Genomic DNA, 26790 nt, shown 5'->3' with positions numbered 1-26790 from the left:
TGTTATATAATATCCAGGACAAAGAGACGTAACTCATCTCGGTCAATGGACTGAATAAAGGGACATAAGTCATCACAGAACCAAGGGATGTAATCACCCCATACAAGGGACGTAACTTAGTCCCGACCAAACGACGGAAGTGGGGCATTGATTTTGAAGTCGGCCAAAAATGTCATTCACAGAACGATGCAGACGGCTGTAAACGGCCTTTCACCGGATGGGGCACCGCGGGACACTCCTTCTCGCGGTGGGCTGACCCGCGTCGACCCCAAACTCAAACCACCGGGATCCCACGCTTCAATACTTGAGCTGCACCACGCGATTTACCCGCCACCCCCCAGGCGACAGGGAGGATATGCAGTTCATTTTTTTTTTCACCCTGTACATTAGTCTGAGCAGTTCAATTCTGAGGCGAGGGTGTGGACCGAATGGTATGAAGTGTAGGTGTGTGTTCAGGCCTAGCCAATCACGACGCGGCTCGGGTTTATTTATAAATAACTTGTACCGCATAAAGCCTCGTGTCGTGTTTACGTTGGGTTGACTCGCTCGTATTGTTTGTTTTGAGCCAACTTTGATTCATCGAATTAACAGCCCGACTCGGTAACTGAAGAAATAGGATTCGCGGGAAGTGAAATACGAAACTAAATCTACGATGTAAGTAAATAATTTGTTAAGGTATAATTTCCGTTAGAATATTTTCAAATTCTACTAGGCCCTACTAGATTTACGCCTTATATATAGGAGCCTACTTAATATGTTTCGGGTTATATTTGTCTTAAGTCATTTGATTTATTGGTGGATTAGCTACAAACAGCTGATTATTTTACCAGATCATTCGGCTATTTATTACAAAAAATGTCCAACGTTTTGTAAGTCAAGACTTTAAATATTTATTTTTTATTTTTTTATATTGTGTAAGCAAAAAAAAAACTTAGCCATTGTATGCCTGTATGATAAAGGGAATTAAAAGATAGGTATTTCATGCCCAAATATGTGTGGTGAAAATACATCATTATTTAAAGGGATACGTTTTTTTATACCAGACTTTGCCAATAAAATCGGCTCAAAAAGTCCTTGGCAATAAACTAGGCCTGCTATGTGTGCTGTCGTCGTTCCTGTCATAGTCCTAACATAAACATTTGATATCACGTGACCACTAACAACACCCATTGTATTGTTTATGACCGGACTTAATCGGATACATAAGCTACTGCTGCTCTCTTAGCATAAGGCAAAGACACTTCAGTTATAAATAGAAAAAAATACTCAATTTAAAATACAGAAAAAAAAACTCCATTTACAATACTGGAAAATATTCCACTTAATTTACATTACGGAAAAATGACTCATTTTACAATGCGGAACAAATATTTGTTAAAAAATACGGGTGACGTAGGTCACATCAAACTCGCCGTGTCCGAAACTGCAATATCACTTGACCTTGACATAGCTGCTGACCTTGCGTACGCAGCATCCGGGCTTGTGGTCTGTTGATGTGGTCGCCACAAAAAAAAATACAAACCACAGTCTTAAAATGTCAAGTCGTTCTAATTCAGCTACTTAACAGTCCGCGTCGTATGTCGCAGTGGGTGAAGACTGGAAAAAAAAAAAACTACCATTTTTAAGTCAACTGTCGTTGGTAGTCGACTCGTGAAATAGGACGGAGACGGCTGGGGTGCAGCAGACGACACGCTCGGCGCAGGTAAACACCACGTGGTTGGCCGTGTTACGAAACGTACTCATGTGCTTGCTCGGAATGCGATGAAACCGATTTCGTGGTTTCCTGTGACTAGAGTTCAGTGTGTTCACGGGACTGTGGATTTATATTTGTGTTCTTGCGGTTTTCGTGTGGAGGATTAAAGTGACATTTGTGTGTACTTAGGTTACATAGGCCTACATTCTAGTTCAGCAACGTAAGTTTTTTTTTTATACCCCTAAGCCCTGTCGGTATATTCTATAAGTATAAAACCATGCTCGTTTTAGAGTTTTAGATTTTCGTATTACTTGGTAGTCGATACTAGTTTTCCAATGATAAAAGTAAACTTCGTGTTTAGAGAGCCCATTGAAATTATCTCACCTTAATTTAATAACTAGGCCTGGGAATTTTGTTGTTGTTGAAAATGTAATGGAAACGAAGGTGTCATGATTTAAAAAACTTCGTCTGTTATGGACTACCCCTTAGTAAAATTGAATATTTCAACCCCTTTTCTTTTTGCTACGTTGACTTTGATTCAGGAGCTGAAGAAACTCTAACCGTGATAGCCTTTTTCACCGCTACACCCGTCGACAGTAGGACACATGACATTAAGGCGCTAGACAAAAGGAACCCGTGTACAAGTGTTTCTCCCAGTAACCGAGTAACCTCCCCTACACAGAGTTCAACGTTGGGCATGGTTTCTGTCTATTGTAGCATACAGAAACCTGCACCCAACTCTAGGAGTTCGTGTCTATTGTCTGAACATTTTATAAATGTCAAGAAATGACTACTTAGAATTTCAGCGCGGTTATTAAATGGCACACTATATTTTATTTCACTTGTAATATTTTGCACATCATTTGACTGAAACTGACGACCAATTCATTCAAATAAACTAAGCGACCATCTCATTCATTGGTCTCACACATTGATCTAGATTCAAGTTCACGAGATTTTTTAATTTAAAAAAAAATCCAGATTTTTAAATTTTACTATACGCCATCCTTACATTATGATTGGCTGAATTTATTCACGAGAAGACAAAATGTAACATACAGCTTCATGTCGATCTGAGTTGCATCCAATCTCTTTACACTTTAGTATTCAGGTGTAGTCAGTCATTGCACACTAATCACGTGTTCTCCAGCTAAGACAAATAGAAAAGGGTATTAGAAGTGGCAGCCAGTACATGGATGGTTGCCATGTGTCACAGCCTTTTTGTGTGACTGGGTTCACGATATAAACTAAAAGGAAATACCAACCACATTACTGGAGATTTCACAATTTTATTAATATTAGATCTACATATTCAGACTGATATTCAGCAGCTACACTACTCAACAAACACCACTCAGTTTCGTCATCTTTCTTGTTCTGCCGCCTTCTACCTCCCGCTTCCTTTCCTTTCGCGCATGCGCACACCCACACTATCTCCCTGAATCCAATTCGCCTTTTTTTTAACACACACACTCCCAACATTCATTCATAAACATTTAACTGTTATACCATGACAACCAGAGATTTGACACTCAGAGATGTCACAGTCAGAGGTGCGACAACAAACTTCTTATTCCAACAACAACAAACACACACACACACACACACACACACCCCAGTCTCCAGCCTAGCCTAGATCAGGTGCTTCCAATATTCCAGACTTCGATTCCCTGCACGACCTCGCCAGATGTCCAGCCTCCCAGCCTACTCACTCCTAAAACTGAGGCCCATGTTCATGTACGTCTTCTCACTCCTTAAAACTGAGGCCCATGTTCATGTACGTCTTCTCACTCCTTAAACTGAGGCCCATGTTCATGAGCGTCTTCTCACTCCTAAAACTGAAGCCTATGTTCATGTACGTCTTCTCACTCCTAAAACTGAGGCCCATGTTCATGTACACCATTCACTCCAAAAGGCCCATGTTCATGTACACCATTCACTCCAAAAGGCCCATGTTCATGTACGTCTTCTCACTCCTAAAACTGAGGCCCATGTTCATGTACAACAACCACGTGAAGACTCACCGTGTACGGCTAATCGCAAATCACACCTCTGTCTCGAAGTTAATCACTAACTAACCAACTCCATCAAATTTTTAACGGAAAGTAAACCACTCCAGTATGAACGTTATTGAACGTAAAAATCACGTAGTATTTGAAGAGAAAAGTGAGTCAGCGATTTCCCAGCATGCCTTCTTGATGTTCCGTCATGGAGTCTGTATATTCCTCAGCAGGTCCTAAAAAATTTGGCGCCAAAAGACAAATAAACCAGCAATGACGTCACACGTCTGTTTACAATCGCTAATTATAGCTTTGTTTTAGATTGGGGGAATATTTTAGTTGATTAAGGTGGAAAGGGTGGGGAGGGGTGATTGCCTTTCAAGTAAAATAAATTTGTATAAAATAATGGTAGGCGAGAGATGCTTAACGACGCTATGTTTACGTCTGGGGTCTAAAGTTTCTAGGTTTAGATCAATCCTGCACTGGGAATGTAAACTTTTGGAGAGGGGCGCGTCGTCGGAAGGATGGTCCGAAAGGCGCCCACGGACCATCTTGTCAGATGTGGGGTTCTGCTGGGGTGTGGGATTTTATTTTATGCCTGGTGGATTCTTTACTGCACGCTGGTGGGATCTTGAAGTACACGTTGGTGGATTGGTGGAATCTTGAAGTACACATTGGTGGAATCTGGAAGTACACGTTGGTGGATTCGGCGGAGTCTTGAAGTACATTTATATTCGTGCAATCGGGTCTCCATTACGGTGGATTCTGGTAGTACACATTAGTGGATTATCGTATTACGTATTGAAGAGTTAGTCCGGTGGATTGTTTTAGCACATGAATGGATTAGTGCAGTGGATGTAAACATTGGTGGGTTAGTGTATCAGAAAAATTACGTGACATGTACAACACGGCGTCTGGCTGAGCCAAGCTTAGAGTCACGTTGACATTGTCGAAACACCAGGGACCTGGTACCAATACTCAGTGTTGTGTAGTTTCAGGCGTGGGTTCGGTTGTCATGGTAACCAACCACAAATCGAGATCTCAGCTTCTACATGTTAAGCTCTTTTAGAACAAGAAGTTCAGAACCGCTGTGAGCTTGAATAAACCATGTAGGTGCCGAAGACACCATGTATGATGAATACTTTTCATATGCCTCTGGGCGAATTCTCCGACTGTTCAATGTAAAATGTCCTACCTGTGCCCCGTATACCCACCCCTACCCAATATGCCTTACCTGTGCCCCGTATACCTACCCCTACCCAATATGCCTTACCTGAGCCCTTTATGCCCTTTACCTGCCCTTGATCTATGCCCCTCCTAACCAACCCCCCTCCCCCCGCCCACTTTTAACTACTATGAGCAATTAAAGCTGTAATTATTTCCCCATACGAACCCTATCTATAGAATACTCCCTCGCTTAAACTCCCCTCTCCCATCCATCTTGTCTTTTCACATCAACTAAAACTCGTGTTTCCTTTAAACCGTTCTAGCTTCTCACTCAAGTTCTGCCATTTTTCACAGCCGTTAAAATATTGAAATTCATAAAAAATAAAGTTCGTTAGCTCTTTAATGAAGAGAGACAGTTAAAAATATTTTGAGAGAAATTTTAATTGCTGTTTTGAGTGTTACATTTTTTTAGCCAACTTCCTGCACAGACTAAACTTGTGTTGAGTTAGTTCCCTTGAACTTAGAGTTGAGTCTGTACAATTTTCGGATTTTGAGGTTCTTTAGTATTAGCGAAGTTCTATTGGAAATACGAAGCTTTATGGAATTTATATGGTATTTGTTAACAAAGCTTAACTGCATAGACTTTTATTTTGGTATGCTTTCTCTCGGTAAGTCTCATGTTTCGTGTCGTTGATGACCATTGCATTGTTTTTTATCTTCTACAGAAACCATGAAATCTATGGAACTATTTTTATCTATTTTGGCCTTGACCCTATTGTCATGCAGTGCAGGTGAGTGTCTGGGGTGGTCAATGTTGGGACATATTGGTTGCCATGGTTACGATGTTGTGGTATTTTCACAACGTTGTTGTTTTGTTGTTGTTGTGTAATGAAGGTGTCTACCTGTAGTAAAGGGTTATTACGATGTCAAAGGTATCTTCCTATAGTGTAAGTTTGTTCCTATAGTAAAGATGTCTAGCACAGTGAAAGTGTCTTCCTATAGGGAAGGTTTCTTATAGTAAAGATGTATAGTGTAATGAAAGTATCTTCCTATAGTGAAGGTATTTTACCTATAGTAGATAAATCTTCTGATTGCGTTCTCTAGAAATGCTGGTATCTATTTCCAAAACTTGTTTGCCCGATGCTATACACATTGTAGATCTACTGCCAAATCATCAACGTTAAGTTTGTATATGGGGGGTAAGACAACTATCGATTAGATCCACGAAGTTAGTTATCATCAAGTGATGATAAAAGCAACGGCTCTTTCAATTTAAAATGTGTTGTATTTGTATATCGCTTGCAATATTTTAACACGGAGTCGTGTTCAACGATAAAATGGATTTATAAAAAAAATTAAATGTCGCTCTGAGGTTTTTAAATTTCGCAATACTCTTTGGCCTAGTTTATTGAATGAAACAGTTCTACGCCATTAGTTTCACGCATGAACAGTCAAACGAAATCAACAAATCAAATCACGTTAGTATTTCATTCCGTAGATCGTTAAAAAGAGAAACACAAGAAAGCTAAAAGTCTGAATAAATTGCTTTAAATCCAGTTCATGAACTTGAAAACTGGTTGTTTCTGCTGTTTTTTTTTTTTTTTTTTTACACCTTGTACACATTTTCCCACCCCAAATGTTTGATATAGGCCTACGCATAGTTTGAGGTAACATATCGTACGGAACAGGATAGTCAAACGGGTTCCATTCATAACGAGTCTTACATCCGGTATGCGTACCGTGGCCGCAGTTCGTCACGCCCGCATTCACTGATTTTAAACATTTTTGCGGCGCCCTACTTAACAAATAGACCATATCCCACTGTTGATTTCCCATTTTAAATACAATTTTTTTTTTTGTTCCGTCGAGTGTGTGAATGTTTTGTATTTCAAGCGGTGGTATTGCGAAATTTTGGTTTAGACACGAGCATTCATGGGGCGGGGTGGGAGGGGGATACAAGGCCAATAGACATTTGTTGTTTTAAATTGTATATATTTATTCCGTTGCCAAGCGGAGAGAAAATGTTCATTACAGCAGCGTATTTAAAAAAAAAATTAGAGTTAATTTATTTTTTTTAAATTCCCAGAGAAATACAAAAATCTATGTACATTAGTATTTGCTTTGAAAATAAAAATCAATATAAATTAGAATTTGGTTTAAAAATAAAAACCAATGCTTATTAGTATTTGCTTTAAAAATAAAAACCAATGCTTATTAGAATTTGCTTTAAAAATAAAAACCAATGCTTATTAGTATTTGCTTTAAAAATAAAAACCAATGCTTATTAGTATTTGCTTTAAAAATAAAAACCAATGCTTATTAGTATTTGCTTTAAAAATAAAAACCAATGCTTATTAGAATTTGCTTTAAAAATAAAAACCAATGCTTATTAGAATTTGCTTTAAAAATAAAAACCAATGCTTATTAGAATTTGCTTTAAAAATAAAAACCAATGCTTATTAGTATTTGCTTTAAAAATAAAAACCAATGCTTATTAGTATTTGCTTTAAAAATAAAAACCAATGCTTATTAGAATTTGCTTTAAAAATAAAAACCAATGCTTATTAGAATTTGCTTTGAAAAAAAAACAACCATGCTTATAATAGTATTTGCTTTAAATTTTCTGAGCAATTATGTGCCAGTAGAGACCCAGTACCCGGATGAAAAACACGTCTTATGTTAGATCAGTGTTTCTTCCAGACTTTTTTCTCCGGGGGAGGGGGGGGGCACTTGAAATTTTCGGGGGGGGGGGGGGCGGCAGACTTTCTTCGGGTGGGGGGGGGGGGGGGGGGAGGCGGACACTGTTAAAAGTATATATTTTCTATATAAATTATATACATTTCATTTCGTTCGGGGTGGGGGGGGGGGGCGGTACAAAATTTTCGAAGCCCCCCCCCCCCCCCCCCCACCCCCGAAGAGATGCCTGGAAGAAACTCTGTGTAGGATATTATAAAGTAGCCCACACGAAGGCCTGTAGTTCCAGTCTTCGTGCTTGGTTGTTATGCTAGATAGGATTTCCCCTAACACAATTACAATATTACGTGTCAACTTGTTATGCGCCATATAAGCAGTTGACTCCGGTTTCAGCCTGCTTTTCTGTCTGGATGTATTTCTATAGACATTGTCCAACCAAGGACAAATTACAAAGCAGCAGTTGTTTAATTTTGGAGTTATCTCTCCTACGTGGGTGGCTGTCCCCAGCTATTTAGTTACATCTGCAATTCCTGAAACTTTTCGGTTTAGCAACCATGGGCTCTAAATACCCGACCACGTCAACCCCCCGTTGTTTCATTGATTTACCCGTATCCCGTGGCGTATGTAGGATTTTGTCATGGTGTGGAGGCAAATAAGCCTACATGTGATTTAAAGAACACACATGCGATTTAGACGAATATACCAGGGGTCGGCAACCTTTTGAGACGGAAGAGCCAAAAGTCACAATTTACAAAATTTCCCAGTTTTTAAAGAGCCACAACATTTTTAATTCAATATTCGGTATTTGATTAGGATCAGTGGCGTAGCGAGGTGTCACCCGGTGCGGCACTTAATGGTGTCACCCCCCCCAGAGGCGTAGCGACCCTTCCCGGGGACAAACTTTCAAATTTTCGATTTGCACCCCCCCCCCTCAAACGTTTGATTTGCACCCCCCTCAAGTTTACAATTTGCCCCCCCCCCCCCTCAAACTTTCGATTTGCACCCCCCCCCCCCTCCCTCTAGTTTTTCTCTGTATATTTTGCTATTTTTTGCCTTGGTGTCACCTCCCTAAATGGTGTCACCCGGTGCGGTCCGCATCCCCCCCCCCCCCGCTACGCCTCTGATTAGGATTCATATAAAATCATACACATGTTTCGCCAGAATAATTATCTTAGTAATCAAATATAATTATAGGACTATCAGTCACTATCCCAATCCACTTTAGAGGCTGCTAGCTTTTTTTTTTTTCTTTCTTTACGGATATTACCTGCTCAGGAGGTGTCTGCCATTAGCCAGGCAGGCCTCAACACGGCTAACTTGGACTAACTGGCTTGAATATCGTTTTGATAACAGTGTATCTGTCGCTTCTGTCCTTTGGCTCTCACCCGGCTTATATTCCACCCCACTGAACACAGGGTAAACTCGTACCCCACCGTCCAGTACCCGGCTCAACAGTAGGAAGCTTATAGCTAAAAAAAAACTACGTCACTCATTTCAAATTAATTATTACTGATACATAGGGAAATGCATTCTGAATAAAATAGCATTCCCCATTTAAAAACATTCGAAAAGGTCGGCACTTGGGCAGTGGCAAGCATGGGATTGTTGTCACGGGGTTGTGGGGCTGGGCCTTGTGCCCAAGCTGCTGTCAGCTGTCCGTATACTTTCTACTGTGCATATTATAACTGATCTCTGATAAGTGTTTTAATTCTGTTTCAAGTTGTTTTTCTTTACAGAATGATATTTGATATGGGTTTTGAAAATGAAATAATATAACCATCAATATTTGTGCAAGGAGCTGAAGAGCCGCATCTTGACGGCAAAAGAGCCGCATGCGGCTCGCGAGCCGCAGGTTGCCGACCCCTGGACTATACCATTTTTGATGAGGTAGGAGGGGTGGCAGGTTCTAAACCCCCCCCACCCAAATACACATCTACCTATGCCCCTTACGATATTGGGGTAACAACAAGTAACTGCCAAATAACCCGCTGTATCCGTCAAACTTAAGGCGTTCCCCAGATAGACTAGCTCAAGTTTACGGTAATTGAGAAAGTAGACGGTACGTGATTAGCCGTGTTTTGATGACGATGCGGGTTTCACTTTCCTCCACTTGAAACGACTGGCTGTGCGAGACGCTACTATATGTGGGAACCGCTACTGTATGTAGGCCATAATGTGGGAACCGCTACTGTGTAATTGGTTTAAGTAGTTGCATCCCTTGTTCATAATCCAGCGATAATTAAAAAAAAATAATTTCCCACGGAATAAATAAATTAATCTTCAATGGAGAAAATTAGCTCCTTAAAACGAGTAGGTTCTATGTCCTATGACAAATTCCTATTTGGCGACTCTCTGCTAGTCGTAAGTCCGTGGCAGTATTTATACACGGGGGTAATTTAACCTTGTATGCCTGTGGGTTTGGGTTGAAACAATACCTAACAGCAAAACATCCCTGTAATAACATTTAACTGGTATGTTCGTCAACTGTAATTATAAACCTTTAAGTTGGCCCCTTTTTGTGTTAATCCTTACCTCGTATACTTATGAGGTCGTTCTCATAATTACCAATCAGCTCCTAATTACTAATCTGTACTAATCCTCAGCCTGTTAATGTCTGTTTTCTGGGTCCCAATCCTCTCATTGTCTGTTGATACTTGTCTCCTAATTACTAATCAACTCCTAATTACTAATCAACTCCTAATTACTAATGATCTTCTTATTACTAATGATCTCCTAATTACTAATCATCTCCCAATTACTAAACATCTAATTACTAATCACCTCCTAACTACTAATCCTTACCTAAATCCACACAAGCCTTTAGACAAAGAAATCCCTAAGGGCCGTTAGTTTACCTTAACTTGTGTATATCCTGGTGCATGTGTACCCTCACCCAGAGGTTACGTTGACCTGCAGCTTACCAGTGCCATGCTTCCAGCATGTGTTTATACATACCCAGGGGGGGGGGGAGTTTCTACTTGGTACATCTGTACTTGTCTAATTCCACAAACTCAACGTAAACAGTCTCCACTTGATAGGGTGATAGGTTCTGATGTTGTTTGTGTGTTTGTGTTTGTGATGTGGTCTTTAGCGAGAAGTAATAGAGATGATAGATTATGTTATTGTGTGTGTGTGTTTGTGACTATGTCTATAGCTATCCCCTCCTACAGGGGATAGGTTCTCATATTGTGTGTGTGTGTTTGTGACGATGTCTTCAGCGAGAGCTAATAAAGGGGATAAGTAGGGGGAGGGGTAAGAAGTGTAATTTACCATACATTTTGTATTCCTAACAATAAAAAATTGATGAAATATAATTTCATTTTGCATTAGAATTACGATTGTATTATTTCGCCGTGGGGAGACTAGCGATTATCTTTTTGTAATATTTTTTTTTTACTACATGGGCTGCTCCGGTAGCGAGATAAGTGGACTAAAACAAAGGACCAAACGTTTTTTTTTTAGACAGCCTACTCTCTTTCACTCATGCGACCTTCACCTCCTTGTTTAAATTTTCAAACATAATCTTAACATTTCCCAGAAAACCCCTGCTGCTCCTTCCCATGCCAGAACAAGGGCATCTGCCTGACGGGCAGAGAACCCGGCTCCTACACCTGTGACTGCGGCAACTCGGACTTCTACGGCCCGCACTGCGAGACACGTAAGTTTCAGGTGGCCATTTTTAATAGGCTATTTATAGCATATCTATCTCATCTCGAGATAAGTATTTTTTTTTTTACATTGATTCGCGTTGAGCGCTGATGGATGAATAGATAACAATGAATGCCGTGGTAGGTGATGGATGTTTGTATGAAATAATTTTAGCATAAAGATTCTTTGTTGTCCCGCATCAAACGTTGTGGCTGAGCAGACAAAGACTACGTTGTTGTTTGCTATACAGCTAATACGTTGTGTGGGGCTACCTGTTGAAATGTTAGAGATGTGGGATAAGGTGGTAGCTACAAGTGAAACGGGTAGGGACTGTGTTGGTGAGGTCAAGCAGAAAGGTCGGGGGAGTACACGGTTGTAAAGGTGTGTGGTGGCGGTGATGACGTGTGACCGCGGTGGGGTAGGACTGTGACGAAGATTGGCAGTACGACTGTGGCGGTGGTTGGAATACGGCTGTGACGACGTGTGACGAAAGTTGGCAGTACGATTGCGACGATAAGTGACGGTGGTGGGGGTACGGCTGTGACGATATGTGACGAAGGTTGGCAGTATGACTGCGACTATGAGTGACGGTGGTGGGGGTACGAATGTGACGACGTGTGACGAAGGTTGGTAGTACTACTGCGACGATGAGTGACGGTGGTGGGGGTACGGCTGTGACGACGTGTGACGAAGGTTGGCGGTACGACTGTGAGGACGTGTGACGGTGGTGGGGGACGACGTGTGACAAAGATTGGCAGTAAGACAGTGATAACGTGTGATGGGGCTGGCGTACGACTTTGACGACGTGTGATGGTAGTGGGGGTACGCCTGTGGCGACGTTTGAGGTACGACTGTGACGATATGTGACAAATATTATGGTACCACTGTTACGATGTGTCACAGGGGTGGGGTACGACTGTGACGACATGTGTGTGAAAGGTGTGTGATGGTTGTGTGACGGTTCTGGAGGAACCACTGTGACGATGTTTTTTTGCAATGTCCATAAGGTGAAATGTTTAGTGGGTTATTATATTGTATAGTTATTATTTTATTTCGACAGCTACACTGACCAAAATTAGACACCTTATTGCGAAGATGTATCGTTGGATTTCGAAAACTACACTGACCACACTAACACCCGACTAAATAACGATGTATTCTGTTTGATCTCGAGAACTACACTGACCACACTAACACCCGACTAAATAACGATGTATTCTGTTTGATCTCGAGAACTACACTGACCACACTAACACCTGACTAAATAACGATGTACTATGTGTTATCTCGACAGCTACACTGACCACACTAACACCTGACTAAATAACGATGTACTATGTTTGATCTCGACAGCTACACTGACCACACTAACACCCGACTAAATAAAGATGTACTATGTGTTATCTCGACAGCTACACTGACCACACTAACACCCGACTAAATAAAGATGTACTATGTGTTATTTCGACAGCTACACTGACCACACTAACACCTGACTAATTAACGATGTACTATGTTTGATCTCGACAGCTACCCTGACCACACCAACATAACACATTATGTAATAACGATGTATTATGTATGATTTCGACATTTAGACTGACCACCCATACACACGATATAATAAAGATATATTATGTTTGATCTCGACAGCTACACTGACCAAGCGCCTGAAGTTGTTCCTCCGACCGTCCAGCGAGACCCTCCACAACTGGCTTGTGAGCCCCTCCCTCAAGTGGATATGGGACATCATCAACAACGTGGAGTTCTTACACAACTACGTCTTAAAAAGAATCTATTTGCGTGAGTCGCCTCCGTGTCAAGTTACTTCACGTGTCTGCCAGAGTTTCTTCCAGGCATCTCTATCGCCCCCCCCCCCCGAACGAAATGGAATTTATATAGAAAATATATACTTTTAACAGTGTCCGCGCACCCCCCCCCCCCCCGAAAACAGGAGAAAGTCTGAAAGAAACACTGGTTCTCCTTAGATCTGTTGTCTGCATGTTGGGGGGGGGGGGGGGGGCAACTAGAGCGGGTGTTCCCGTGCCCCTTAGCAACGCCATTGACCGCCATGTTTTATTTCCTATATCAGACAGCTCTCGCCCATATTGCGATGTTTATTTCTTACAACCTGGAATGGAAAGTAGTGGCGCCCCCTGGATTTAAATGTGTGAGGTGGGGGTGGGAGGATGTATATAGAGCAGCCATTCGTTCATTAGCCGATGATGTGATGCCATAACTACACCGGATCGTAATTTGGATGGGGGGGGGGGGGGATGGGGCCAATTTTATTACAGGGAAATATCAGCAGTTTTATTTACCTTTTTTTTTTTGAACCACGTTAAATATTTAGTTCACAAGAAATCCAGAATCAAACGGTTTTAATGGCATAACTGTAGTTGTAAGCAGCCAGACAATCTGTTCCCTTATATTTCATGTTGAAAGAATAATGAGAAAACGGCTTCGATGAACGCACTAGAGCACGGGTTCCCAACCTGGGGGTCGCGACCCCCCTGGGGGTCGCGAAGGTCTTTCTGGGGGGTCGCCAACTGGTATACTAAACCTTAGTAATTTGAAACGAAACATAAATATTTAGAAGAATTTTTGAAATTCGGCTTTATTAACATCACTGGAAATGTAATAGGAGAAGAAACAAAGCGCACTGTACAAAGTTGTTCTCAGTCACGAATCTATGAAACCTTCGAAACTAAAACGTCATTTGAGACGAGTCATTCGGAACACACCAAAAAATATATGGAGTTCTTTCGTCGATAAGAAGCTAGTTGCAAACGCCAGAGACTTGATCGAACAGGAAGTTTTCACCAGCATTAGTGCAAGCGTCAAATGAAGTCGCGATAGAAAATGCCAAGCAAAAAAAAAAAAAAAAACAATAGGAGAAAATCTCATCAAACGCTGCATGTACGTAAATGTTAAATAACACATTTTTTATTGAAATTAAGCTTTCACCATTGTCTGCTTTTCAAGTTGATAAATCAACAGACGTGAGTTCGTGTTCGCAGTTGCTGGTCTGTGTCTATATTCATGCGGATGATAGCAAAGATAAAAGAGTTGCTCTTTTGTGAAGATAGCATGGAGAAAATAAATGTCTTTTTTGAAACTGGATGATTAAAATGGGGTTAGAACGGCTGTGGGGGTTTGTACGGATGGTGCGCCATCTATGTTTTGCTTAAAATCGGGCTTTCAGAAAACAGAAAAGATTTCGCTCCCTAACCACTGCCCTAATCAATCGACATCAAGAGTCCATTGCTAGTATAAGTAGTAAATTATATAAAATCTGGAGCCTTCAAAGAACTGAGCAAAAACATTAATATAGATCACGAGGTTTTGCTCTTCTACACTACAGTACGCTGCTGTCAAATGAAATGTTGTGAATCGTGTTTTTGAATTGAAATCTGAAATCAAATTGTTCTTAGAAGTGCAAAGGAAACAAGACTTTTTGGTATACTTAAAACGACATAGAGTGGTTGGAGAGAGTATCATACCTAGCAGATATGTTCGAACATCAAGATAAGCTTAACCTGAAGCTTCAGGGAAAATGAACGAATATTATAACTTTCCATGATAATCTCGGGGCATTTTTATCAAAGCTGCAAAATCGGTAAAGAAAACAAATCTTTGGAATATTGTACATTTGAGAAACTCTGCGGTGTGGTAGATTAATCTGATAGTGAGATAATTAAATTTTGAAAGAAGCGATTTCTGGGCATCTTGAATCTCTTGAAAACGAACTGCATCGCTATTTCTCTGAGCTGAAAAAAGAAGAATCTGCATTTACGCATCACCCATTCTCTTCTTCCCTTGATGTTACCAGCATTCCCGATGAATTACAAGATAAATTATTTGATTTGCAGAATGATTCCGTGTAAGATGAAAAACTGCAGACACAGTGTTGGTGTAGTATTCACCATTAATACCCAAACGTAAAATTGATTGACTTTTCGAGAATATATTTTCAACACTATTCTTCGATTAAAAACAAAATTAAGATAATTATAATCAAATAGGTTGGCGTTAACAATTTTTTTTTTTAAATTAAAAACTTAACCTCGAAGGTTTAGTGAATAGTATGCAATTTTACTCATGCTATTAAAACAGTTATCAAGAGTAGTTCATATTGAAAGTCTACTAGAAAATCTTATTTTAGTGCTTATTAATTTCCATACTAATTTCGGCTTTTTAATTCTATGGGGGTCGCGGGGTCACTTACTTTTTATAAAAGGGGGGTCGCCACTCGAAAAAGGTTGGGAACCACTGCACTAGAGTATTATTTCTGTACCAAACTTGTTTGATTCGGCAGACCTCTCCCCCCCCCCCCCAGTGACTTTCAATGGACTCGTAACAGAATATATGTGCTCGTTTTGAACTTATCTCAACTTAACAAAGAATTTAACGCCAGTCAGCCCTTTTAATTAAACTCGACTAAGTATTCACACTGGAGCCTTCCTTTTATTCCACTACTTGTTATGTTGCTACTAGTATAAATGTATCGTAATATCGAATTTGGTTTAGGCCAGGAATTAGATTAGGATCGGCTATGGCTACGATACGCCGTGGGTTAGGGTTTAGCGTTACCATTAGCAAGATTTATTAGATGGCAGTTTACTATCAGTATCCTAACACCCCCATTTTTGGAAGATTCCATACTGTGACGTTTTAGGACCTGCGTAGAACAATCGCCCTAAAGGCGTGTACAGAAAGATCACATTTCACATTCTCGCCCCTTCCTGGTTGTCGAGAATCCAACCCGCTGTTGTTTATTTACGGTGTTTTGTGGTGCGTTATGTTACAAGGTTTCGTTTTTTTTTTTGTGGTGGTCAGCGTGACATGTAGGCCTAAACAGAGTTTCTTTCAGGCATCGCTTCGGGGAATTTATATAGAAAAATATAGTTTTAACAGTGTCCGCCGCCCGTCCGCCCCCCGGAAATTTTATTCCGCCCCCGCCTCCCACGAAATTTTAAAATTTGGTGTGTGGGGGAGGTATTAACTAATTTTTTCGGGGAAGGGGGGGGGGCACTGGTAATAGTATATATTTTCTATTTAAATTCTATTTCGTTAAGGGGAGTTGGGGAGGCATTGCTTCCCTTCCTGAAGAGATGCATGAAAGAAACACCGCCTTTGCCTATCCTAATCCCTGGTCCCTGACGGGCATGGCCGAGGTATAACTGCCATACAGCTAACCGGCAACCCCTCTAACTTTGTGCTGACAAAATCAAAGAACGTCGTTAAAAATTAAAATCGCCAGGTCTAGTCATTAGTAACCACTTAACAAGAGTTGCTAGGCAACATGTTGATGTCGTAATGACGTCAGAGATTTGATCTTTTTGCAAATATCCGGGCTCAGAAAACCAACAGTAAAAAAAAAACGATGTGAGAAACGGTGTGCGTGTAGTAGCCTACTGTTAGCTAATCTACTAATCGGAGGGGATTATTTCTTTTCCCCTACCTGTACACTATTTTACCTGGTCTTATTAATTACCGCAATCAACGCTGCCAATTAATTAGAGTAAACTCTCTAGGTATTTGGTTGCAGATACGTGGGCTGTCTATTAATGAGGTCACACACTTAGGATGGAATGCAAGGGATTGTGCGTGTGTTGGGGGGTGGGGGAGGGGGGGGGGTTAGGAGGAGAGGAGGGGGTTCTTTGTTACGTGAGGATGTGGTGCTTGGCTTGTGTGTGCGTGGTGTGTGTGGGGGGGGGGGGTGAGGAGAGGGTCTGGTTTACGTGGAGATGTGGTGCTTGGCTAGTGTGTGAGTGGTGTGTGGTGGGGGGTGAGGAGAGGGTCTGGTTTACGTGGAGATGTGGTGCTTGGCTAGTGTGTGAGTGGTGTGTGGTGGGGGGTGAGGAGAGGGTCTGGTTTACGTGGAGATGTGGTGCTTGGCTTGTGTGTGAGTGGTGTGTGTGTGTGGGGGGGGGGGGCTGAGGAGGGTGGGGTGTCTGAGTTACGATGAGGTGCTTGGCTTATGTGTGAGTGGTGTGTGTGTGGGGGGGGGGTGAGGGGTGGGTCTGAGTTACGTAGAGATGGGGTGCTTGGTGTGTGGTTGGGATACTTGAGAAATATGTAAAAAAAAACACACACAGTTAGTTTTTCGTAGAGAAACAATTAAGAAAGCATTACATTTTGTTACGTTCATGGATGTGAAATGAGATGAAATTAACATCAATATTTGCTGTTTACTCCCAGTCAGGTCCAACGTTGTCGACAGCCCAGCCTTATATGAAACGGAGCACGCCTACCCCACCATAGGCGCCTTCTTGAACAAAACCTACTACGCCAGGACCCTCCCTCCTGTGCCCCTGGAGTGTCCTACCCCAATGGGGGTCAAAGGTCAGTCACCTGATGGTGATTAGGAAACTCGTTTATCATAGCAGAGCTTATATGTGGATTAAAGTCTTTTCTTAATCCCCATATTAGCAGTAAGGTTATATTATAACATGTGTACATAGTTTTCTATTTGAAAAAAAATTCAAGTTATTAAATTGACTGAATTTTGAAAGTTTAACATTTTTCTAAACACCAAAATAACTAACTTATGTTTTTTTTCCCCCCAAACATCGGTAGCTTCTTAATTAAGTATAAAACTAAGAGTTAAAGATCTTTTTAAAAAATGATCAGTTTGAAGATATAAAAAAGTAACATATTTTTACAGGGCCAAAAGAACTTCCTGATGTCAACTTACTGGTGGAGAAATTTTTTACTCGCACAAAGTTCCGTCCAGAGCCCATGGGCACCAGTGTGCTGATGGCTTTCTTTGCTCAACACTTCACGCACATGTTCTTCAAGACTGATTACACCAAAGGTGTGGGGTACACCTGGGGAGGGCATGGGGTAGGTACACCAGCTCTTGGGTGGAGGGGGGGGTGGGGTAGGTAGGTACATCAGCACTTAGGGGAGAGCATGGGGGTAGGTACACCAGCTCTTGGGGGGTGGGTAGGTAGGTATATCAGCACTTGGGGGAGAGCATGGGGGTAGGTACACCAGCTCTTGGGTGGTGGGTAGGTAGGTTCATCAGCACTTGGGGGAGGGCATGGGGGTAGGTACACCAGCTCTGGGGGGGGGGGGTAGGTAAGTAGGTACATCAGCACTTGGGGGAGGGCATGGGGTAGGTACACCAGCTCTTGGGTGGTGGGGGGGGTAGGTAAGTAGGTACATCTGCACTTAGGGGGTGGAGGGTGGGTTCATCAGCACTTGGGGGATGGCATGGGGGTAGGTACACCAGCTCTTGGGGGGGGGGGTAGGTACATCAGCACTTAGGGGTGGGGGGTGGGGTTCATCTGCACTTGGAGGATGGCATGGGGGTAGGTATACCAGTTCTTGGGGGTGGGGGGGGGGGTTCATCAGCACGGGGGGGGGGCATGGGAGCAGGCACACCAGTTCTCAGGGGGGGGGCAGGGGAAGTCATGGGGTAGGTACATCAGCTCTAGGGGAACGGGAGGGGGGCATAGATACAACAGAACATTGGGGGTGGGTTCGTCAGCATTTGGGGGTTCATTGGATATGTTGGTCATTATTGGGGTATGTATTCATACATAAGAACATGGAGGGGGGGGGGGTCATGGGTTTGTGCTTGGGGGTTAATGAGGTATGCAGGTCATGGGTCATTGAGCAGTCATTGGGGTGTGTATTCCTACATCAGAACTAGGGGAGATTATGCTCCCATTATTTCACATAGCTCATAAACCCTATATCCAACCCCCCTTCCCCCCTCCCCCCGCCTCAGTTGTGTAACACCATTTACTGATTACCCTACTGATGGATTTGAATTATTTCCCCTTAGGTGGATGTCTCCTCCATCTACGGGAAAGACACAGAGGTGGAGCTGTGGTTACGGAGTGGAGTTGATGGGAAGCTAAAAATGCAGGTGAGAGTTAGTGTTAAATATTTTTTTTTTAATTGGATTTAAACAAAATTTCTTTTTAGTAAATGTTCAGGGCTGACCTGATTTAAATTGCTAGGAGACCCAACCTCAAAGGGAAATAATAAATTTTTCTTCTTTGCTTAAATGTAATATTGAAGTGGATTTCCTCAATGTATTATTTGTCAACATGTTATGTGCCATATGACCTGTTGACTCCAACTTCACCCTGTTTTTCCTCTTAGCTTCCGTAGCATTACTAACATATAAAAATCTGACCTAAAATGGTTGTTGGGTTTTGGAGTTTTTAAACCCAAGTTAGGTTGCTGTCCCCAGCTAACAAGCCTCATTTGTCGTGGGTCCGAACTCTGGACTTTTGGAGTTAGAAATCATACACTCTCTAGGGACTGCATGGCCTAGTGTTAGAGCGCTAGATTGCTAACCAGAAAGTCTTGAATTCAAAATCCAGGTTCAAGTCAATAAAACATCCTTGAGTCTACCCAGCTCTGATGGGTCGCTAACTAACATTAGGTAAAATTAAGGCGGCTGAGTATAGAGCTGACCACACTATCCCTTCATAAACCGAGGTCACTGAAACAGATGAACTCTAGGGTTTACCAAAAGTTGTACACCAGCTGTTTTTACAAGTTTAAATATTTATCTTAAAAAATACCCTGATAAATTCAACTCAATTTCAACAATTGAACAAGAATTGATAGGTAACAAAACTTAATTGCTTTAATTAGTGCACCTTTTGGTATTACAAGTTTAAAATTGTATCTTTAGAAATATCCTAATAAATTTAATAAACAAGTCTGTGTAACAAAACTTAATTGCTTTAATTAGACAGTCAACAACGAGGAGTACCCGATGTACAACAAGGACGTGCCTGTCAAGATGACGTACGCCCCTAATGTACCAGAACACCACAGATTCGCCATGGGCCACCCTTTCTATGGCCTCTTGCCTGGTTTGTTTCTATACCAGACCATCTGGATGAGGGAACATAACCGCGTCTGTGATATTTTAAAGGGAGAGCACCCTGACTGGGATGATGAAAGGCTCTTCCAAACTGGAAAGCTGATTATTTTAGGTCAGTCCTGCTTTTTTTAGACAAGGATTTTCTTAAATATTGCAGCATGTGTTCATGTAACCTGAATTTTTGCTTTTTATTTTACTGAACAAAAAGAACAAAATTATGCAAATCAGTGTTATTCTAGTGTAAAAACAGTAAATAAATTAAAATTTAATTAGATAATAAATTAATCATTGAATAGAAATTTCATTATTAACCACTACTACTAGTCTACATAGGCCAGGGGTCGGCTCTTTTGATATCAAGATGCGGCTCTCCAGCTTTTTGAACAAATACTAATAATCTTAATAAAAAAATAAAATATTTAAAATAAAAAAAAATGTTAGTGGCTCTTTAAAACCAGGAAAATTTTGAAAATTGTAACTTTTGGCTCTTCAGCTTCTAAAGGTTGCCGACCCCTGACATAGGCAAGCAATATAAAATAATTTAAAATTCAAAAAGGGAAATAATCTTTTACTTTTACTCCAAGTGGACTTTTATAAAAGGCAGTAACTAAATAAAAAATTTCCGAATGATTAAATAAATATAATTGTTTCAATAGTTTAAACTTATTTGTGTGTTTTATGATTAAACACTCTAGTTTCACTTTCTACTGACTACCACATGAGTGTTAAGGTCAACAGTTTATAAAATTTAAACTTTTCGAATGAACAGGTGTTCTGTTAAATGAATTTAATATCCAATGAACCCCCAAATGCTGGCTGATGAACCCACCCCCCAATGTTCTGTTGTATTAATTTATTGGGAAAAAAACTTCTATTTAATCTAGCTGGATTAAACTATTTAAATCTAATGTTAAAATATAAGACTAACAGTCAGAATAGTTACTATCTGGTAAATTAATTCCTTCTAATTAAGCTTACGTTTTAAAAAAATTAAGCATTTTTGCTAAACTGTAGACGCTGTAAAAAAAATGCTTTGCTACTCTTGTGCAGGTGAAACCTTAAAAATTGTAGTAGAAGACTACGTCCAGCACCTGGCCAACTACAACATAGAAATCAAGTTCAAGCCCACGGTTTTGTTCGGGGAACACTTCCAGTACCAGAATAAAATCAACGCAGAGTTCAACGACCTGTACCACTGGCACCCCCTGATGCCGGATGAGTTCAACATCAGCGGCACCATTTACCCCATGAAAGACTTCATGTTCCACTCGGAGCTTGTGCTCAAGCACGGGACAGCCAGTTTCACAGAGTCTTTGTCGAGGCAGCGAGCAGGGCATGTAAGTTTACGTTAAGGTTAAGTAAAGTTCCCCCTCCAAACCTGTCGGTCTATGGAGCAAGTGAAGTAGAGTTCACCTGTTTCTGTGGCCTCGGCATATGAAGGGATAGTGTGGTCAGCCGCATTTACTTTCCCTGACGTGAGTTAGGTACCCATCAGAGCTGGGTGGGCTCTGGGACGGTCTATTAAACCTGGATTTGAACTCGAGACTTTGGGGCTCTTATAGCTCTAGCTTCTACCGCTAGGCCACTTGGTCCTGTTTAATTTTAGCTGATGATTTACCTTTTTATTAATAGGATTAATTTAGTGTTGAAGATTTTCTGGTTAATTATTGCTAGGCCTATTTATAGGCTACATAAAAAAATTGAAGATTCCCCTATAAACCTAGTTATTCTTTAGGAAGATGAAGTAGAGTTCATATGTTTCTTGACCTCAGCATATGAAGGGATGGTAGGGTCACACTCTGCCCAGCTGCTTTTACTTTCCCCAATATAAGTCAGGTACCCAACAGAGCTGGGTGGACTCAGAGATATCAAACTCAGTCACAAGTCTGTACAAAGTTAAAACCGGAGAATACTACATGTTAGCTGTTGAAGGTTATCTGATTTATTACTAGTAGTAATACATGTAGCTACTCAAGTTCTTACTAGTATTAATAAATACTTGATGTTTAGCTCAGGCTACCAATTACAGTTAGCATGATTAAAAATTAGTTGGGCTTTGTTTAGGGTTTAACTGTAGAACTTGAATTCTACCAAATGTATGTGTAGATGTTTCTATTCTAGGGATTAACAAACAATTTTAGTATTATTAATTACTTTTAAGTTTATCAGCATACAACTTTTATTTTAATTTGTAGATTACTAATTTTTTAATTTGCAACCATCCTTTGTTTCTCTACTGATATGTCATCTTTATGAAACAAACTCATTTGATCACATACAATATATATAAGACATAACCTTTTATCACACAGGCCTACACTATTTATATTAAAGGCCTGTCTTTTCCTTTAGTCCTCTAATGGCTTAATGCTAATCCCAACCCCAATTTTGATCTTGACAGATGTCCCATCACAACCACGGGCCTTCAACTATAGGTGTGGTAAGGGACACAATCCTCCATGGTAGAAAGTTGAGGTACCAGTCGTTGAACAACTACAGGAGACGGTTTAACCTTGAACCATACGAGTCATTTGAAGATTTAACAGGTGGGTTCAATAACATGGTTCAGAACATGGTCATTCTTCAAGTTTGTTCAACTGAACAGGCATTTATTAAGTTTGTTTAATAATATCAATAAAACTTGAACTGATGAATAATATCAATTAAACTTGATCATTCATCAAGTGGGTTGAATAATATCAATACAGTAAGCATCTATCAAGTTTGTTTAATCATATCAACAAAACAGGGGCTTTCCTTAAGTTTGCTCAATTATTTCAATTAAACTGGTGGCAGTTATCCAGTTTGTTTTTTAAATAAACCCTGCTAAACTACACCTGTCAAGAATCTGTTTAAATCTGTGTTGATGTAAGCCGGTTTAAAGCAGCTTAAAGAAAAGGGGAAAAGGCATATATTAAAGATTAAGAATGTATGAGGTAATATTACTGTTCTCTAATGGGAGATTACTCATATATATTAAATGATTTTTAAAAATCTTTACTTTTTTCAGAACTAAGCCCTCTTTAGGTATAGTTTAAATGCTTTTTACATTTGATTTTTTACTTTCCAATGTTCTAGGTGAAAAGGAAATGGCAGCAGAGCTGGAGAAACTTTATCTAGATATAGAAGCAGTAGAGTTCTACGTTGGAATACTGGTTGAGAAGCGGAGGGTAAAAAATCTGTTTGGCTCTACCATAGTAGAGATCGGAGGACCTTTCTCTGTGAAAGGGTTGATGTCCAACCCAATCTGTAGCAGACACTACTGGAAGCCCTCGACCTTTGGCGGGGAGGTGGGCTTCAACATCATCAAAACTGCAACTCTTAAAAGTTTATTTTGCAATAACATAAAGGGCCCATGCCCGCTAGTGACATTTAGGGTTCCTGACTTTAAAGAAGGGGATGTAGATGAGTTAAATAATTTCAGGCTTAAAACTGAGTTGTAGAATAAATAGTTTGTTGTTTTTAAATTCTAGGAAATATTTTTATTGAAATTTATAAACTTGTATATAAATGATGTGAAAGTATGTGTGAAAAATAACTCGTGTACATAGAACATTGATGTGGATTGGTGTTAATTTGCGAGCATGGTTTTATTGAATGCCTGAGAACACTATTTAAATTTGTGTTCAGATTTTTATTGTTTTATCATGTTGATTAAAGTACTTGCCTAACGTTTTTATTGATGGTTATATCTTGTCGAAGATGTAAACAGTTCTACGGTCTGTGATCAGCATCACTAAAGTAACCACAGGCTTATAAACATATACCATCCTTGATATTAATCAACATCCTTGAAGGTGGCCACAAGTAGATCAACATATCGTCCTCATTGGTTGAAATATTTTTATCCATAACAACACGTTGACAGGGAAAACATCCTTTGAAGTCAACAGTTAACCAATGGCATAAACATCCTTGATGATGAGTCCAAACATCTGGATGTTTAGTAACATCCGTGATGAAGACCACACACAGACAAACACACTTCCTGTAAAATTCAACACAGCTTGTCATCACCAAGGTAACCAAGGTAACACACTACAAACATGCTGTTTACCATGTTTGTTTACAAAAAAGTAATTCCATCATTTCATGGATGAAATAAACAAATGACAAAAAAATTACAAATGTATAAACTTCATGCATAAAATGAATGTGTCTGTGGATTTTCAGATGAACATATTGTAAGGTGCATACAAGCAAAATGACATAACTATTATTTTTTTGTTATTGTAAGGTGCATACAAGCAAAATGACATAACTATTATTTTTTTGTTATTGTAAGGTGCATACAAGCAAAATGACATAACTATTATTTTTTTGTTATTGTAAGGTGCATACAAGCAAAATGACATAACTATTATTTTTTTGTTATTGTAAGGTGCATACAAGCAAAATGACATAACTATTATTTTTTTGTTATTGTAAGGTGCATACAAGCAAAATGACATAACTATTATTTTTTTGTTATTGTAAGGTGCATACAAGCAAAATGACATAACTATTATTTTTTTGTTATTGTAAGGTGCATACAAGCAAAATGACATAACTATTATTTTTTTGTTATTGTAAGGTGCATACAAGCAAAATGACATAACTATTATTTTTTTGTTATTGTAAGGTGCATACAAGCAAAATGACATAACTATTATTTTTTTGTTATTGTAAGGTGCATACAAGCAAAATGACATAACTATTATTTTTTTGTTATTGTAAGGTGCATACAAGCAACATGACATAACTATTATTTTTTTGTTATTGTAAGGTGCATACAAGCAAAATGACATAACTATTATTTTTTTGTTATTGTAAGGTGCATACAAGCAACATGACATAACTATTATTTTTTTGTTATTGTAAGGTGCATACAAGCAACATGACATAACTATTATTTTTTTGTTATTGTAAGGTGCATACAAGCAAAATGACATAACTATTATTTTTTTGTTATTGTAAGGTGCATACAAGCAAAATGACATAACTATTATTTTTTTGTTATTGTAAGGTGCATACAAGCAAAATGACATAACTATTATTTTTTTGTTATTGTAAGGTGCATACAAGCAAAATGACATAACTATTATTTTTTTGTTATTGTAAGGTGCATACAAGCAAAATGACATAACTATTATTTTTTTGTTATTGTAAGGTGCATACAAGCAAAATGACATAACTATTATTTTTTTGTTATTTCCATCCAAAGCTGTTCAAACATTATTTATTAAAAAACAAAATCTGGTTCAGACTTTTATTTTTTTGTCATGCATGACCTGAGGTATCTTGTTGGGACTCCCCCCACCCCTCCTTTTTGGATACACTCCCCCCCCCCCCACACCCTGATTGATTTTAAATTTAAAGGTTTGAAAACTGACATAAAGATGTTATAAACTTTTAGAAAAACTTGATTCTCCATAATTGTCATAAATTAATCAACACGCCCCCCCCCCCCCGCCCCCTTGCTAGGATACTTAGTTACTGTATTAGATGTTCCTTTAAGCTTATTCTGTAAGGTGAACCATCATCTACTAAAGCTTATTAATACCCCCCCCCCCCCCTTCCCTCACTCCACCCAGGATAGATGCCTTAAAGTATCTCTGCATTTGGCCTATACAAATTCTTGTGAAGCCATAAGGAATAGAATCAATTTAAAATTTAAATGGAAATTCTAGAGACCTAAAAAACCACACTACTGCCATTTATGTTGTGTACTAAAAATTCTCTATTGAAGTAGATATAAATTTGGTGTTGATCTATTGTGAACTTTTTCAAAATTTTTTTTTTTGAAAGCTGAAGTAGGATAAAAGCTAAAGTTAGATAAAGGCTGAACTTGTATATAGCGTAGTTATTGTAGTAATTAACTAAGTATGGTTGTGTCCATCTAAGTAGACTTATAAATATAATTTGCTTGGCTCGTTTGTCCGTCTGTAACTTGAAACATCAAGGGAAACTACTCCGTTTGGATTTTCATAGTGTTTGATATTAGAATATATCTTTCAATTTTATTACTTTTTTAAAATTAATTTTTTTTAACATTCACTTTAATTGGTCTATTTTTTTTCCATTACCAGCTGATACTTTTAAAATTCTACACTTAATACGTATAAGCCGATCTCGAAAGAAGGTACATTTAAAATGTTACTCAAATGACTATAACATAAATACCGAACACAAGTAAAGAAGGATTAAATGAAACAGGAAACTAGTTTTAAAATAATTATGTTTCGTTCAAGAGGGAGTGGGGTGGTAGTGCCCCTCCCCCCTCCCCACCCGGAGAGATGCATGAAAGAAACTCCGAGGGTGAATTGGTTGTGTGGCTTTTGATAACACACGAGCTTCGTTTTAGTATGCATTATTGGTTTCTTTTATAAATAGGTCTGCTACTTCAACTTTTGGAACGGCCACATATTAATTAGGAATAATTTTATTTAATAAATTAATTTCAGTTATTTGACGTATTAGGTAAGTGTTATGTTGTAAATGGGGTGGTTGGGAGTTCCTGTCTCCGAAGGAGTGGAATAGGGTTGGTGAGGATGTGGCGAGAGGATGGTTTATGTGGTAGAGTTCAGCTAATAATAGTTCGTCTGTCTGAAACTCTGTATCATTTAACTCTTCAGATAGATCAAAAGATGGTTCTCAAATTGGATAAAATATTTTTTTATCATTCGATGTTGACATGAAGTTTTATCCATGGGGTCTGGTCCAGACCACAAAAGTATAACATTTCGAGTTTC

At 39.6% G+C, this 26790-nt stretch overlaps 1 protein-coding gene across 4 annotated transcripts; it reads left to right on the top strand.

Moving 5' to 3' along the window:
- The first annotated feature begins 374 nt into the window (after nt 1-374).
- Nucleotides 375-25297, top strand: LOC131929278 (prostaglandin G/H synthase 2). 4 transcript variants are annotated; one of them, XM_059285360.1, is made up of 12 exons: nt 375-654; nt 5586-5651; nt 11093-11212; nt 12856-13005; nt 17407-17550; nt 17873-18051; nt 19001-19084; nt 19925-20171; nt 21110-21396; nt 22461-22605; nt 23138-24776; nt 24825-25291. In XM_059285360.1, exons 2-11 carry the CDS (start codon nt 5591-5593, stop codon nt 23500-23502), a joined length of 1782 nt encoding a protein of 593 aa, XP_059141343.1. In that variant the 5' UTR covers nt 375-654; nt 5586-5590; the 3' UTR covers nt 23503-24776; nt 24825-25291. The 4 variants fall into 4 exon arrangements, with proteins under 4 accessions (XP_059141343.1, XP_059141345.1, XP_059141342.1 ...); XM_059285362.1 differs by lacking the exon at nt 375-654 and adding an exon at nt 1711-1913 and having other exon boundaries at nt 23138-24248; nt 25209-25297; XM_059285359.1 differs by lacking the exon at nt 375-654 and adding an exon at nt 1711-1913.
- Nucleotides 25298-26790: the final 1493 nt, after the last annotated feature.

The sequence above is a fragment of the Physella acuta genome, unplaced genomic scaffold (assembly GCF_028476545.2).
Source record: "Physella acuta isolate Inbredline_101_S28 unplaced genomic scaffold, ASM2847654v3 ptg001603l, whole genome shotgun sequence".
NCBI classification, from domain to species: domain Eukaryota; kingdom Metazoa; phylum Mollusca; class Gastropoda; family Physidae; genus Physella; species Physella acuta.
Note: the sequence above shows the minus strand (reverse complement) of the source record. Positions and strands in the feature narration are given on the sequence as shown.